Source organism: Salpingoeca rosetta, assembly GCF_000188695.1.
Source record: "Salpingoeca rosetta unplaced genomic scaffold supercont1.10, whole genome shotgun sequence".
Classification (NCBI taxonomy): domain Eukaryota; class Choanoflagellata; order Craspedida; family Salpingoecidae; genus Salpingoeca; species Salpingoeca rosetta.
In genome coordinates, this window is record NW_004754924.1 from 1,254,976 (window position 1) to 1,270,781 (window position 15,806).

A 15,806-nucleotide genomic window follows, 5' to 3' on the forward strand; every position below is an offset into this window, starting at 1 on the left:
TGTGCTGCTGCTGCTGCTGCTGTCGTGTCGTGTCTGTCGTGTCGTGTTGTTGTTGTTGTTGCTGTTGTTGTTGTTGTTGTTGTTGTTGCTGTTGTTGTTGTTGTTGTTGTTGTTGTTGCTGTTGTTGTTGTGGCTGCACTTGTGCTTGTGGCTGCATGTACCGGGCTGGTGGCGTAACATACGGCGGTTGCAGGGCCCATGGCGGCGGCTGCTGCGGCAGGTAATACTGGGACTGTGGCAGCAACTGCTGCACGCGTGGTCGAGGCGACATGTGCTGCGGCGATTGCTGCGAATGCTGCACTTGTTGCTGCGGCGGCGACCGTTGCGTCTGAAGCGGTCCCAACGGGTTGGGAGAGAAGGCGCGCAGCCGCATCATCTGCAGCATCGGGGACAACGTGGCCACCCCCTGCTCATGTGGCGAGCGACTGGCACCAACCACAAGCTCAAGCTGCTGGATGTACATGGTCTGCTGCCAGTTTCGAAATGACAACTCTGCGTTCATTCGCTCCAACAGCTCTATGCGCTCGTTCTGGTTTCGAACGTGGTGTGGGGTGCGCCACGTCATACCTCCCCTCGCTCCGGCTTGCCCTTGGCCCGTCCCTGCACCCCCACCATCTTGACCAGCGCCCCCAGAGTCAGGTTTTCGCGTTCGCTGCCCAGGTGTCTGTTGGGCTACGCCGGTACTGTCATCGCCACCACCGGCACCACCTCGCTTTTTCACATTCTTTCTGCGTGTGCGTGCTGTTCTTTTGCCACCGCTGGCGCCCTGCGTCTGCTGTGGCGGTGGTTTCTTGTGATTTGCTGGTGTGAACGAATCCGACGAACCGCTGCTTGGGCTGCTGCTGTCATCATTCCGATCAGTCGTCGACGTATCGGTTGTGGACGGTGCCGCGATGTCTGTGGATGGTGAGCTGCCGCTGAATGACCGCCACCTCCTGCGTCGTGTCACGCGACTGTGCCGCCCATGTTGCCGTGAGTGTGTCGGCACCATCAGGTCCCACGAGCCGCCCGAACTGGACTGCGAGTGGGGAGATGATGACAGCGACGACGACGTCAGCGACATGCTGCGCCCACGGTTGCGGTTTTGTTGTCGGCGGTGTCGAAGCAGTGATGGAGACCGTTGTCGCTCACTCCTGTTGCTCTTGCGACCGCGTCCGTAGTCACGCGTACGCTGGTGCCGAGAGCGTCGGTCCGAGGCATGACTTTGTTGTGGCTGGGAATTGTACTGCTGGTGCTGCTGGTCGTGGTTGTGATGCTGGTGGTGGTTGTGGCTGTGGTGGTGGTGGTGGTGGTGGTTGTGGCGTTGGTAGTGGTAGTAGTGCTTGCGCTGCTGCTGGTGGCGTGGACTTGCGGCAACTTGCTGTGGCGGCTCGGGCTGTCCTTGAGGATCCTGCTGGTTTAAAGCGTGCTCTTGCTTGCCGCGTGCCACGCTTGTGTTCGTGGTGTTGCTGCTGCTGCTGCTCCCACTGCTTCTGCCGGTGGCTGATTTGCCGTTGCTCTTCTGTGAATGACCTTCGCTATGGTGCCAGGGAGGCTGTTGCCCGTAATGCAGGTCGCGTACGCGGGGCTGGGAGCGGTGCAAGTGCTGCTGCTGTGCATGCTGCGTGGGTAGCTTGGGTTCACTACCTCCACTGCTTCGGTGCCCACTGTCGGAGTGACGACGGCGATGGGCGGTTCCGCCCCAAGTGCTCCCTTGTTGCGATGATGCTGATGACGATTGGAACGCTTCTTGCGGTGTCTGCGATGACGCACGGCGCTCTTCTGTAGTTGTCGTCATGGATGCAGCTGTGATGTCTGCAGCGGAATTGAACTCCCCGTATGCATCAACCCCAATCACTTTGTGGTTTTGTGCATGTTGCTGCTGAATCTGTTGTTGTTGTTGTTGTTGTTGTTGTTGTTGTTGTTGTTGTTGTTGTTGTTGTTGTTGTTGTTGTTGTTGCTGCTGTTGCTGTTGCTCCTGCTGCATCTGTTGTTGTTGTTGTTGTTGTTGTTGTTGTTGTTGTTGCTCCTGCTGCATCTGTTGTTGTTGTTGTTGTTGGTGGTGCTTCTGCTGCATCTGTTGTTGTTGCTCCTGCTGCATCTGTTGTTGTTGTTACCCTTCTCTGCATCGGCGGCTGTGGTGTGTTCGTCGCCCGATGCGGCTTGTGAAGCGTGGGGGTAAAACGACCTGAAGTCTGCCGGAGAGAAGGGCTTGCGCGCGCGTTGAAGGCGTTTTTCGTGGCCTCTTTCGTTGAGGTGCGCAGCACAAACGACTGCACGGGCCTTCGCGAGCTCCTTGTCGAACTGATCTCTCTCAATCGAACTCTGATGCTCGGGCGCAGGCCAGCCACCTGGTCCTCGAAGAATCTGCTCCCTGCGCGCCTTGCCAACATAGACGGCACCATCTTGCATCTCGTGATCCTTTCGCCGGCAGTGGTAGAAGCTACAGCGGTTGCGATGCTTCTTGCGTGTTGGGCGCTGGTCAGCCATGCTTGAGGAGGGTGGAGGAGACTTGTGAGATGTTGAAACCACTTTGCCAGAGAGAGAAGGAGAGAGAGAGAGCGAATGAGAGAGAGAGAGAGAAGGAGAGAGAGAGAGAGAGAGAGAGAGAGAGAGAGAGAGAGAGAGAGAGAGAGAGAGAGAGCGACTTGTCGAGGACTGCTGAGGGCGCAGTCTTGGCTGCTGAAGAAGAGATACGGCGATGGCAGGTGCATGGGCGAGTCTCAATCAGCCACGTCACGACGAAGAGAAGTGCCCCCCCCCCCCGCGAGATTGTTATTGGAAAGCAGAGAAGAGCGGTTGGTGCCTTCTCTCTTCGCGTAGAGGCTGGGTTGGGCGATGGTTGTTCTGTTGTTGTAGGAAGAAGGGGTTGATCGAGGACAGCGATGAGAAGTCTATGAGCGCGCCACGAGATACTGATCCATCGCTGAACTCTGTCAGGGAAGAAGACCACCCACAAGGACTATGTTTGCAGAAGTTTAAGCGTGTGGGATGTGCTCTTGTCTCACCCTGCTCGGTGCGTTGTGCTTGTTTCCTATGTTTCCGCTGCTTGCCGTTGACACCTTGTCGCTGTCGTTGCTTGTAGTGTTGTTGTTGGCACCGTGCCACGAACAAGGGGAAGTCTTCTCTCTGCGCTTGATGGTTATGCTCACGCACACAAACGCACACGCACTTAGGCCCTCGGTAGCAGGCGAGCAAACTCGGCATGCGAGGGAAAAAACAGCGAGGTTGGCAGGTAGGCCAACCGTGCACTACCTGAGGTGGGAAGGTTGAGCGCGTGGGAATATTCGTGCTGCGTAGCATGCGACGCAATTACTCTTACAGCACATTGTGCTCACGTCTCACACCGGTCCCCGTGCATGACGGATCGGACGATGGGAACGTACAGGGTCTCTGTATTGGGGCATGCCGCCACCAAAGAAAACCTTGGCATGTGTTCGCCAAGAGTGCCACTTGTTTGAAATGACGTCATCAATTTCGAGAACTGTGTCGAGGCACTCGTGCCATTCGTTCGGGTGCCACTTTAAAATTGTTTTAAATTTGTTCCTGGTGGTTGAGGACAAAGAGACATGCAGAACAACAAGGAAAGGAGAGGGACGCGTGTGATGTGGCGAGGGCGGCACTTGTCCCACAGCAACGGAGGGCAATGTGTGATGCGTGAGTGCTGTGATGGGATGCGACTGCCTTCACTCAACAGTCACGCTGGCGTCAACCTCAGCAAACTTGCAGTAGAACGTCTGTCGTGGGTTTGCGTGCGTGTGTGTGTGTGTGTGTGAGTGTGAGTGGGTGAGTGTAAGTGAGTGTGTGAGTGTAAGTGTGAGTGTAAGTGTGTGTGTGTGTGTGTGTGGAGGTCAAATAATGTTCCAGGGTTGCCCCAGGGAAATCGGGAAAAAGAAAGACTCATCGTCATGTACCTTGAAGAGGGTGACGGCGTAGGCAATGTCGTGTGATCCGCCCATCTCGCGAATGGAGTGCATGGCCAGCTGGGCATTGCCAATGTCTGCGTCAAAAGTCAAGCGAGGCAGGTCGCAGAGGAGGTGCATGGAAGTGCGTAAGCAAAAGGAGGGGTGGGGGGGGGGAGGTGTGGGCTTGATCGAGCCCGGCCACGCTGGGAGAGGGGGAAGGAGGACAAACGCATGAACACGACAACAAAAGAAGTTGTGCAGTGTGTCAGTACCGATTGTGCGAATGCCGAGACCAGCGCTGAGGATGGGGCCGATGGTGCTGCCACAGGCGCTGTCATTGCGCACCATCACATCCTGTGGTGTGTGTGTGTGTGTGTGTGTGTGTGTGTGTGTGTGTGTGTGTGTGTGTGTGTGTGTGTGTGTGTGTGTGTGTGAACCGGGTGGTTGCTCGAGTGCGGCTTGCAAGCCTGAACAACAATGTGTTCGCACAGAGGCGCCAAAGCACACCCACGCCCATGCCAACAACCTGCAGGGGGACATCGGCGATTTCGGCGACGCGGCGGAGAATGAGAGCTGTCACTGCGTTGGTTGCATAACGTTGGTTGGTGTTGAACTTGATCACAGGGCCCTACAGTCGCAGGTGTTTTGTTGAGGTCGTTTTAGTTTTAGATGTTGTTGAGTTGTTGGTGTTGTGGTTGTGGCGGCAGAATATGAGCAACACAAGCTGAGATTGAATGCGCCACACAGAACGTGTGCGGCCTACTCAAGCACACGCAAGCGCGATACGTACAGCGTTCATCATTGGCTGGTGGTTGGCCTCGTGCTTCTCCCTGGTGGTTGACGCACACGCACACGCATCCACACATGGAAATGAATGACATGGCATGAGAAAGATGAACCAGAATGAAGCATGGAAAACGGGCAAACGTACACACACACACACACACACACACACAGACACATATAAACACTTCTGCACGCACACACATAACCATTTCTCCACGCACACACATAAACATAAACACATTGATACGCACGCGCGCACACAGCAACACAGCCACATGCATGCAACTCCCGTTGACGAGAGCACGGCGAGGAGCTTACGGGTAGTTGGGGTGGATGGCGTGGGCCATGTCGGAGGAGATGATGTAGGACTTGGGAACGGCCTCCTCAAACGCACCATCGCGACCTGGCAGCGTGTGTGTGTGTGTGTGTGTGTGTGTGTGTGTGTGTGTGTGTGTTGGGAGGGGAGGGAGTGGGTATGCGGTCACTGAGAACAGGACTGAGGCAAATGGCAGGAAGACACATGTGGCAATTGATGCTATAGAAGTGGAAAGACACGGTACGGACGAGGCAGCAGGCGTCGCACATTTCAGCACATGTACACAAACCTACGCGAAACCACACACACAGGCAAACAACATACGCACGCACAAGCGCACAAAACAACCAACAAAACAGCCAAACTCGACACGACAAAGACTGTGCACACAACACCTGCAGAGAGGCGGCGAAGCACGTGTTCGAAGAGGGAGGAGCCGGCGCCCTGGGCGCTGTCACTGCCCACCTCCTCGTGGTCAAACAGCGCAAGCACCCGGGTCGTTGTATCATCCTTCAGGTCCGCATCGGACGATGCCGCGATGAGGCCCTGCCACGCGCACAGCATGTGCACGAGCACAGTATGAGTACACGAAGGGGAAGGTGCCAAACGAAAGTGTTATCACACACACTCGCAATTGCTCACGCCACAACGCACCGCTTCAACGCATTTGAACACAGGAACACGGGGAAGAAGCATCGGGCTGCATGTGCACGTGCAAGTGCACCACACAACACACACACACACATACACACACATACACACACACACACACACACACACACACACACACACACACACACACACACACACACACACACACACACACACTATGCATCACACCTCAAGGCCGCAGAACGAGGACTCGAGGTTGTCGAGGCGCGGGGAGAGCACAAACTCGTCGGCAGGACCCCCGAGTGCCTGCAAGCAACAACAGCGAAAAAAAAAAAAAACACAAGAAAACAAGAACAAAGCGTCAGTAACACATCAGCAACCCGGAAATGGGGCGAGGGGTTGAGGATGTTTTTGCGCTCATCTCAATGCATGTGCAAGCACACACACACACACACACACACACACACACACACACACACACACACACACACACACACACACACACACACACACACACACACACGACAAGGCAGCATGTACACACACACACGACAAGGCAGCATGCACACACCGAGGGCTGAGTGTCGAAGAGGCAGAGCTCAAAGTCACAAATGTCCTTGACCTGAATTAGCGTGACATGAGAACACACATACACATGTTTGATTTCAAAGCGTGTGACACGAGGCACCAGCAACGCGAAGCACTTGCATGCATCCACACAACTGTACACATGCCTTGTCAAAGGGACGCCAATCACTCCGAGCCAACACACACACACACACACACACTCTCTCTCTGCCACAACCACCACCACCACCACCACCACCACACCCTCCTCCTCACCACCACCACCACCACCGTCATCGTCAGCATGGTGTGGGCTGCTGTACCTCGCAGCCGAGCTCCTTGCTGATGATCTCGAGCAGCATGCTATGGTGGCGGCCGTCCTGCGAGAACGGCTTCTTCCCCTGACGGCGCAGAGAGGCAGTGCATACACGGCACGTGGGTGAGAAGAAGGACAGTTTCAAAGTTCCAAGCAGTGGGAAGACAGCACACGTGCACACAGGCAACAGAGACGACGTGCATGGGCATGTAGATACAACACAGGCAGGAGCGCACACACACACACACGCACGCACACACACACACACACACACACAGGCGCGCAAGTGTTGTGCTGACCTCTTCCTTCTTGTCAGCGTCTCCTTTGGCTGGGGCGTTGAGTTGCTCTGCCACGTCCAAACCGTCACAAAAGCACAGCAAGATGTGAGAAGCGGTGGGGGGTGGAGGAGAGGGCAGAAAGGTAGTGGCACACAGAGAAACCAGGCGAAACCACACACACACACACTCACACACACACACACACACACACACACACACACACACGGCAGATGACAGTGAGAGAAGTTGGTTGTTGGCGAGCGCACTTTCGGCAATGGCGAGGATGGCGGGAAGATGCGTCTCCTTGTTGTACTTGAACCCGTCAGAGTAGATGCCCCGCTGCGCACACACGTGCACGCACGCGAATTGGTGTAGGTGTGTATGTGCGTTTTGATAAGAGCAAACGTGTCAAGCGTCGTTGTTAGCATGAGCAGTGTAGAGCGACTACACACACACACACACACACACACACACACACACACACACACACACACAAAACATGGGTGATGAGCTGGGGTGTAGCATGTCGCGTGTGCAGGGAGGGCGACAAGTGGCTCACGTTGAGATGGATGGCCAGGTTTGGCACGCGAAGGATGGGCTTGTCGACGCGAATCAGCTTGTGGGCAAAGTTGCCCTGTCGTGGCGGTGGAGTTGAAATGCACTGCTGTGAGCCATGGCAAAGACAGAGACAACGACAAAGTCAAAAGGGAAAACACATACGTACACACAGACACACACAGTCACCGGCACACACGCAGAGACAGACAGACAGACACACAGACAGACAGACAGACAGACACACAAATAAAGGGATGACTCACGTCTGGCTGGCGGACCATGACGCGGCCGGCAAGGCTGAGGTCGCGGTCAAACCACGTGTTCCAGAGGCCGCCACCGTAGCACTCCACGCCCACGGAGAGGTAGCCGGCCTTGCTCAGTTTCGAGTTGGGCTTCACCTGCGCGCAGTGGAGGGCACGCCACGAGACGCCTATGTGTGGGTTTCGGGCGAAGGCATCGCAGACGAGCAAACGCACGCACACAAACACAGAAAGAGGCACGGACACAGAAGAAAAAAAAGAGAGAGAGACGCTCCGAAACGCAGGCACCAAAGAAATGACCACAAGACCGAACAGACACACAGACACACGCAGACACACACACACACACATGCTTCCAGGTTGGTACACCTTGAGGCAAGGGCTGTCCGTGTGGGCGCCAATGACGGTGAAGGCATTTCCCGGCTTGAAGTTGCCGCCAACAGCAAACGCAACGAGCGTGCTCTGGTTGCGGGTGAAGAAGTACTGCATTGCGGTGGTGGGGACGCGTGGCACAAGCGGTGGCACAGTGCACAGGCGTGAGGCAAGAATACACACAATGGGAAAAGCAGACCAAAACGGCCGGGGGGGGGCAACTGGAAAGAGACGCTTTGCGTGGGAGTGCGTTGACGCACACGAGCTTGCATACACGCACTGCAACAAACTTGCAGAAACACACACACACAGATAGACATACACACACAGATACACAAACACACTGAACGCATTCCAATCCATACCTTGCCGAGTGGCTTCGTCTCCCATGCATCGCGCTCACGGATCTCCTTGAAGCCGGCCTCGATGAGAGCAGCCTTGGACGCTTGCACGGCTGCAAGGAAGGTGGAGAAGCCATCACACAAACACACACACACACACACATGAGGACAGAACAAAGGCCAGCAAACACAGCAAGGACAGCCTTCGCCCGCCCCAACAAACAAGGCGTGCAGGTGCGCAAGGCGCAGTACAAAACCAAGACCGTACCATGGAAGGGGCTGGGGCTGGCGTTGACAAACTTGATGAACTTGTCGGCAGAAGCCTTGAAATCCATGGCCTGATGAAGGAGAAAAAAAAAAAAGGAGAAGAAGGGACGAGAGAGAAGGTGAGCAACAAATGAGACAGCGAACAGACAGTCAAAAGACAGCAAACGTAGAGGGCGGACAATCAAGTACAGGCGAGCGAGGTGATCAGGCATCTACCCACGCACACTCATGTCATACTCCCTCGCTCACAACATGCGTACCATGGTTGAGGGTTGTCGCTGGGTTGCTCGTTTTGATCGATCGATCGGCAGGCGAGGTGGTGCAGTCAGTCAGTGGGAACGTTTTTGTTTGTGTTTGTTTGCTGAGAGTGCTAGAAGAAATGTAACGGGAAACATGACGAATATTCTGTAACCGCACAGTGCAGCCAACAGCGATGACGCACGCTGCTCGCGTGTGTGCAGTGGTGGTGCTGTGCTTGGTGGCCGTGCCACTGTGGATGGCACACCACCAACGCTACGCCAGTGTGGAGAACAAGTGCCACATGACATACATGTACCCCAGGTAAGTGAGGGGGGTGGGTGGTGGGGGGAAGCAAAGGAAAAGGAGGAAAAGGAGGAGGAGGATGGAATTTGAGTGTCGTTTCGGTTGTGTCTGTTAGCTGCGAGAAGTTGTGTTGTTGGGTCGCCCCTTCATACGATTGCATGGGGATGCAGTTACACGGCACTTGAAGCGCCACATCACCCTAGATACCGGCTACTCGTCTACAAGGAACGTGCCAGGCCCATTGCGTTGCGTGGTCGCCCAGTCCTCTTCATCCCAGGGCATCTCGGCAGCTATGAGCAGGTGGTGTCGTACACTTTTTTCCATGTCCTGCAAGTACATGTCCTGCTTGTGCGTTTGTGGTGTTGACTGAGGCGCTCAACTCCGTTTTGCGCGTGCGTGTGCGTGTGTACGTGTGCGGTATGTGTAAGGATGTGCGCGCGCCGCGTTGGTGGTGGTGGTGCGTGGCAAAGCGCATGTGCGTTTTCTCTGTTGTCATGCGCGCAGTGTCACATCACAAACACGTTTGATTGCAACCTCACCCCCCCCAAATCAACGGACTGCGTCTCGTGTGCAAGAAAGGTTCGATCACTGGCATCAAAGCTGGATGTCATGCCTGGACTGCCTGTTCCAAGTGCCAACACACATGGCATGAGTGGCCGTAATCACGCAGGCCACGTGTCAACCGGCTTTGACGTGTTCACCATCGACTTCCGCGAAGAGCCCTCTGGCCTCTCTGGATTCGTCTTGCAAGAGCAGCAGGTGCGCGCTTGCGTGTGTTTGTGCACGTTTGTGCGCATGTGTGCTCGCTTGTCAAACGCGTGTACGATGTGGACAGCCGAGTAGCTGTGCATGCGTTGCGAGGTGCAGTGCAAATTTTCCTTTCACCCTCCCACTCATCCGCACACCCATACACATACACGCGTGGTGGTGACGCGTGGGTCATAGGTGTTTGTCACCGCATGCATCCGGGCCATTCGTCATCTCTACCAGCAGTCCTCCATTGACATGCGTAAGGGGCTTCCGTACGTGCTTTTGTCATCGCTTTGTGGGGACCGGCCCTGGACTGGGGAAAAGTGCAGCTCACGTTGTTGTCTTCATCATTGCTGTTTCACGGGTGCAGGTCCAGTGATTATGATCGGCCACTCCATGGGTGGTGTCATCGCACTCGCGTCCGTCCAACCAACTTCCCTCGTGGCAGAGGTGTGGGATGGGTGTGCTTGGGGGGGGGGTGTTGTGTTTATGTGTGTGTGTGCGTGTGTATGAACGTGTTGCTGTGTGTGTGTGTGTGTGTGTGTGTGTGTGTGTGTGTGTGTGTGTGTGTGTGTGTGTGTGTGTTTGTGCGTTTTCGCGTCGTATTGTATGTGCACGCAATTTCGTGGCTCTGCTTGGATGCTTGTCGTGTAGTGTCTGCAGTCCATATGCTACCACTCACCGGCGCCCCGCCCCACGTCTGTCTCTCTCTGTCTATCTTGATCAACCAGTTCGTCTCCACAGTGGTCACCCTGGCGGCCCCTCTTGCCCGTCCACCGCTTGCCTGTGCGTGTGCGTGTGTGCGTGCGTGTGCGTGTGCGTGTGGAGTGTGGAGTGTGCGTACGTGTGTGTGCGTGCGTGTGCGTGTGCGTGTGTGTGCGTGTGTGTGTGTGTGTGTGTGTGGAGTGTGTGATTATCTCTGTCTGTCTCTCTCTCTCCCTCTGTGCGCGTACGTGTGGTGTGTGTGTGATTGTCTCTGTCCCCCGCTGTGCGTGCGTATGTGTTTGATGTGTGAGATTGACATGTGGCTTCACCACATACCACCGCGACGCTCTTACCATTCGCGCTGCAACGTAACGTTATCACTCGTGTGTCTGCGTGCGTATATGTACAGATCCCGGGCTTGTGCGTGCATATGGTCAGCTGTCCACGACCCCTTCACTGCCATCACCGGCAGACGCAGCAGCCCTGCCTGCACGTGTGTTCGGCAGCGCTGCTGTTGTTGTCGTCTCTGGTGGCGCTCGCGATGCACTCGTGCCGCCAGCACTAACACTCCCAGCTCACCGTGAGTCACAGTGGTGGTGGCGACTGTTGTCTTTTTATTCCGCATGTTTGTTTCAGCGAACCATGCATGACAGATGAGTGTGCGTCTCATACCGCCCCCTTGTCCTGCTCGCCAGCGGTACTCCGCCGCTTGGCTGTCGACACGTCGCTGATGCCTGAAGTCCTCGTCCCCGCTGACCACCTGTGTGTCCTCTGGTGCCACCAACTCGTCACCACACTTTCGCACACCATCGCCGCTGCCGAGAGGGTGAGCACTGTTGTGGTGGTTTTGTTCTCGCTTCAGAAATATATGAAGTGTGACCGTTGTGCCTTCTTTTCGGCACTGATGTGTGTTGTGTTCTCGCGCACAAATTGACCGTGTACTTGTGCTACTTGTTTCCGCACACAACCTTCACTCACACATGATGCAGCCTCACTCCTCAAATAAGTACAACCACATGTGCATGCCGTTTTCTTGCTCACGATTGCTCCTCGTATCCCGATGCACGCACGCACACACACACACACACACACACACACACAGACACACACACACACACACACACACACACACACACACGCACACGCACACACACACGCACACGCCCTCTCATCGTACCCATGTACGCACATGTGGACAACAGCGAGTCCCCACCACCGGGTCCATCATCGGCAGCAGCGGCGCCATCAATGACGCCGCTGCTCGTCAACATGTGTACATGCGTACATTTGAGTCACACGCGCCCATTCCGCCCATCTACACATTGACACATCCACGACAGGTGCGAATATCACACCGTTGATCCAGGCGATGTGATCACTCTCACATCCCCTCTCTCGCTCAGACACGTCGATAAACTAACATGCAGCCACAGACAGGCAGTCAAAGACACACGGACAACTTTGCTATTGACGCTGCACAGACGACTTGTTGCCGCGCTCTTCTGCTGCCTGTGTCCTCACGTCTTATCTCGTGTGTGTGTGTCTGTGTGTGTGTGTGCGTGTGTGTGCGTGTGTGTGTGCGTGTGTGTGTGCGTGTGTGTGTGTTTGACCTTCCAACAGGTGCCAGTGCCGGCCTCATCATCGTCATCAGCACAGCTCTTGCTGCTGAAACCCGCTCGCCCCGGCACCACATCCACGTTTGCACTTCCCTTAACCCCCATTGATGAGCACAAGAGCAGCAGTGATTATGGTGATGATGGTGGCGACAATCGCCACAGCGACGCCACACCCAACGCTGCCATGCGTGGTGACAGCTTGCGTGTGCGTGCATTTGCGCTCGAGTCGCGTGTGCGCCCGTCTGTACTCAACATTTCCCTCTGCAGACAGACTGCGGAAGGCACCCACGGCAGCCGTGGTGATGGCGGTAGCGATGGTGATGATGATGATGATTTTGAGCAACAATGGGAGGTTGTGTCGCGGCGTGTGGATGAGACGTGTTTGGAGACGAGTGACCTCTGGGCAGTCCGAACTGCTGATTCTGGAGATGGTGTGACAGCGACGTCACGGAAGCGACGCAAGCACCTTCGTGGCAATGGCGATGGCGTTCATGTGGGCACGGTTCGTGTCTGGGAGCCAGCTCCTGGCGCACAACAGCAGCAGCACGGGCAGCACGGACGGCGCTTAGATCTTCCTCTCCAAGCACACGGTGCACCATTGGCATCTTCACCATCATCTCCTTCATCGTCTTCATCACCGTCGTCATCGTCGTCAAGCATGCACAGGCAACGTCCCTGCTTCACGTCGCGTGCCACACATCTGTGCATCACCACAAACGGCGCTCTGTCGCTCACACCAATCAAGCACCAGCACCAGCAGCGGAACGAAGGCGAGCGTGGGCAGGCAGGTCTGAAGCGTGATGGAGGGGAGCGTGAGCAGCCAACCCAAAGAGCCCACCTACCACCACAGCCACCAACAGCGACACCAGCAACAACACCTGCACCAACGAGCACAACAGCACCACCACTGACAAATACCACTCTGCCACCAAGCCCGCATGTGCACGTGGTTGAGCCCCCGTTCCCATGGCCGCTGCAGCCACTGCTGGGTGGCGTGGCACTGTGCTTCGAGTCGCGCATTGTGTGCCCACATGCCAGCGACGGTTCCTGCGTTCGCGCCGTGTTAGCACAGCAGCGGCAGCCCTCCTACGGCACATGGGGAGAGGACACAACCATGACAAGGGAAGCAACAAGACCATCGGCAGGAGAAGCAGCAGTGAGGCGAGGAGGTGCAGCAGGTGAAGGTGTCGGCGTTGGCAGTCGTGCTGGTGTCGTGGACTCATCATCGTCGATATCGTCATCACCGGGCGTTGTAGTCTCGTTCTGCGTACGTGTTCGACGTTGGGGGGGGGGGGGGTGGCGATGGTGGCGGCGGCGGGTTTGCACTTTGGCGTGAAGATGGCAACTGGTTGTTTGCTCTTGGCTGTGATATTCAACCCACTGTGCGGTGTTGCTGCTACTGCGCTTCCTTTTCCTCCTCTGCCCACCTTGCTCTGTCTTCCCGCCTTCCTGTCACATACACACACGCACGCACGCACGCACGCACACGCTCTTTTGTGCGCCTTGTGCATGCTCTGTCCTACCGCCACGTATTCCCTCACACGACCGTGTCTGCAGGATGAGTTTCCCCTCGCGTCGTCGGCTCCGCTGCAAGTGCTCGTCTTTTCCAATTCGCGCGACGCTGGCACCTCCCCTCGCTATCACATCCGCACGCACATCAACATCGTGCAGTCGTTTGCTCACGTGAGTCGCTGCGCCTTTTGGGCCCGCGCGATCCGTTATGTGTTGCTCTGCAAACGTGGACGCTCATGCGTTTGTGCGTGCATGCATGTTTGCGCGCGCGCGTGTGCATGTGTGTGTGTGTGCATGCGTGTGTGTGTGTGCATTGGCGCATGTCTCTCACTCACTCACTCACTCATTGTGTTGCCCTCGCATGACGCTGCATGTTTCGCCTCATACAATCTCTGCTTTGTCGCCCTGCAGAACGTCCAGCGAGTCCTGCATGTCGTGCCCGTGTTTGTGTGCGTCTTCGCCACGGCAACGCTCCTCCTCAAGCTCATCTCCCCTCGCTCCAATGGTGCGACATCTTCAATGGCTGCACACACACACACGCACACACACACGCACACACACACACGCACACACATAAACTCGGCATGGCTTGGCGCATGCTTCTTCGCCCATGTCCTGTTTCATCTGCACGAAGACAAGCTTCAACTCACTTGCGTGCACGCTCGTTCGCTGTGTGCCTACCTGCACACATGTATCTGCACACGTGTGTCTCTGTATTCTGACACCGCGTGTGTGGGTGTGTGTTGCAGGACGTACGTTTCTGGCAACGTGCATTACGGGTGTGGTTGGCGTTTCTGTATTTGTAGCAGCAGAGACGGACGAGCAAAGCAACCACGACGACCGCGTGAAGCTGTTTGCGTGGGGCTGCGTTGCATCCGTGACGCTGACCGGCACCATCTGGGCTGCAGTGTACGGGATTGTGCAGCCGCTCCTGTACGCCGTGTCCTGTATCGCTCGTGCTGTCACACAACGTGGGTCAGCAGCAGCAAAGAGAAGCACGGATGGTGACGTGCAGAACGACGACGACGACGACGACGACGACGACGACGACGCAGAGTATATGGCACCCACCGCACCCTCGGTCCGCGGTCCAAGAGAAAACTCACGGCTGCAGCTGGCTGCGATGATTGCTGTCCTGGCTGTGATGTTTGCATACCCGTTCCTCGGGTGGCTGTGTGGCCTTGCTGTTCTCTGCTGCTGCTGCTTCCCTGCCTTGAGCGGCGAGGATGGCACTTTTGCCCATGACAACACATTGCACCTCATCACGTAAGGAATTGTGCATGCGTTTATGTGTGTGACTGCTTGACTGTGGATATGTGTGCGTGCGTGTATGCTATGCGTGTGTGTGTGTGTGTGTGCGCGTGCGTGCGTGTGCTTGTGTGTGTCTCTGTGTCTGTGTGTTTTGGCCTTGCGGCAACAGACTTCAATGTGTGCGTGCACACTAACTCCCTGCATCGTGGCCCTCAGGGTGTGGCTATGTTTGGTTCCGCTGGTGCTGGAGGATGTTGCACATATTGTCGCCCGCGCCCGATACCGGCAGTAAGTGTGTGTGTGTGTGCTTGTTTGCATGGTTGTTTAGTTGTGTTTCGTGTATCAACGCATGCACAATGAAGGTCAGATCCAAATGCTCACCTACACACACACACACACACACACACACATACACACACACACACACACACACACACACACACACACACACACACACACACACACACACACACACACACACACACACGTGTTTATGTAGGGCACCGGTGCTGCGTGTAGTGTGGCATGATGCGTTCCACGTGTGGCTGTGCAGTGCGTGGGTGGTGGCTGCCGCTGTGCTCGTGACTTACCAGCGTGGCTCACACGCTGTCAAACACAAGCTGCTATGACGAGCGATGGTGGTGTCTTGGTGTGTCGCACTGGCCAATGAAGTGTCAAGCTGCAGAGGTGTGCATGCACACGACTGATGATGACAGATGAACGTTCGTTGGGCTCGCTTTCACAGAGAGAGAGACAGAGACAGAGGGAGAGAGTGACAGAGAGAAACAGAGAGACAGAGAGAGGGAGAGACACAGACACACACAGGCAGGCACACACACACACACACACACACACACACACACAGGCAGGCG

General features: G+C 55.9%; 3 protein-coding genes across 3 annotated transcripts; 1 reads left to right on the plus strand and 2 right to left on the minus strand.

Moving 5' to 3' along the window:
- Positions 1 to 1,823: 1,823 nt before the first annotated feature.
- PTSG_04574 (uncharacterized protein) lies at positions 1,824 to 2,554 on the minus strand (the record flags this gene model as incomplete). The annotated part of the gene is made up of 2 exons (XM_004994612.1): positions 2,097 to 2,554; positions 1,824 to 1,867 (listed from the first exon to the last, which is right to left on the minus strand). Exons 1-2 carry the CDS (start codon positions 2,467 to 2,469, stop codon positions 1,824 to 1,826), a joined length of 417 nt encoding a protein of 138 aa, XP_004994669.1. The 5' UTR covers positions 2,470 to 2,554.
- A 935-nt stretch (positions 2,555 to 3,489) lies between these two features.
- Positions 3,490 to 8,927, minus strand: PTSG_04575 (aspartyl aminopeptidase). Its single transcript, XM_004994613.1, has 18 exons — positions 8,818 to 8,927; positions 8,559 to 8,628; positions 8,315 to 8,403; positions 7,947 to 8,060; positions 7,581 to 7,715; positions 7,319 to 7,393; positions 7,026 to 7,098; positions 6,781 to 6,827; positions 6,489 to 6,566; positions 6,170 to 6,220; positions 5,827 to 5,904; positions 5,382 to 5,532; positions 4,989 to 5,073; positions 4,675 to 4,714; positions 4,411 to 4,512; positions 4,157 to 4,238; positions 3,894 to 3,979; positions 3,490 to 3,716 (listed from the first exon to the last, which is right to left on the minus strand). The coding sequence occupies exons 1-18, from the start codon at positions 8,818 to 8,820 to the stop codon at positions 3,666 to 3,668; spliced, it is 1,410 nt and encodes a 469-aa protein (XP_004994670.1). The 5' UTR covers positions 8,821 to 8,927; the 3' UTR covers positions 3,490 to 3,665.
- A 42-nt stretch (positions 8,928 to 8,969) lies between these two features.
- PTSG_04576 (uncharacterized protein) lies at positions 8,970 to 15,563 on the plus strand (the record flags this gene model as incomplete). The annotated part of the gene is made up of 15 exons (XM_004994614.1): positions 8,970 to 9,118; positions 9,271 to 9,400; positions 9,680 to 9,859; positions 10,046 to 10,109; positions 10,221 to 10,300; positions 10,582 to 10,636; positions 10,965 to 11,135; positions 11,251 to 11,381; positions 11,758 to 11,895; positions 12,176 to 13,438; positions 13,729 to 13,854; positions 14,095 to 14,188; positions 14,490 to 14,949; positions 15,151 to 15,222; positions 15,434 to 15,563. The coding sequence occupies exons 1-15, from the start codon at positions 8,991 to 8,993 to the stop codon at positions 15,561 to 15,563; spliced, it is 3,222 nt and encodes a 1,073-aa protein (XP_004994671.1). The 5' UTR covers positions 8,970 to 8,990.
- Between the last annotated feature and the right edge of the window lie 243 nt (positions 15,564 to 15,806).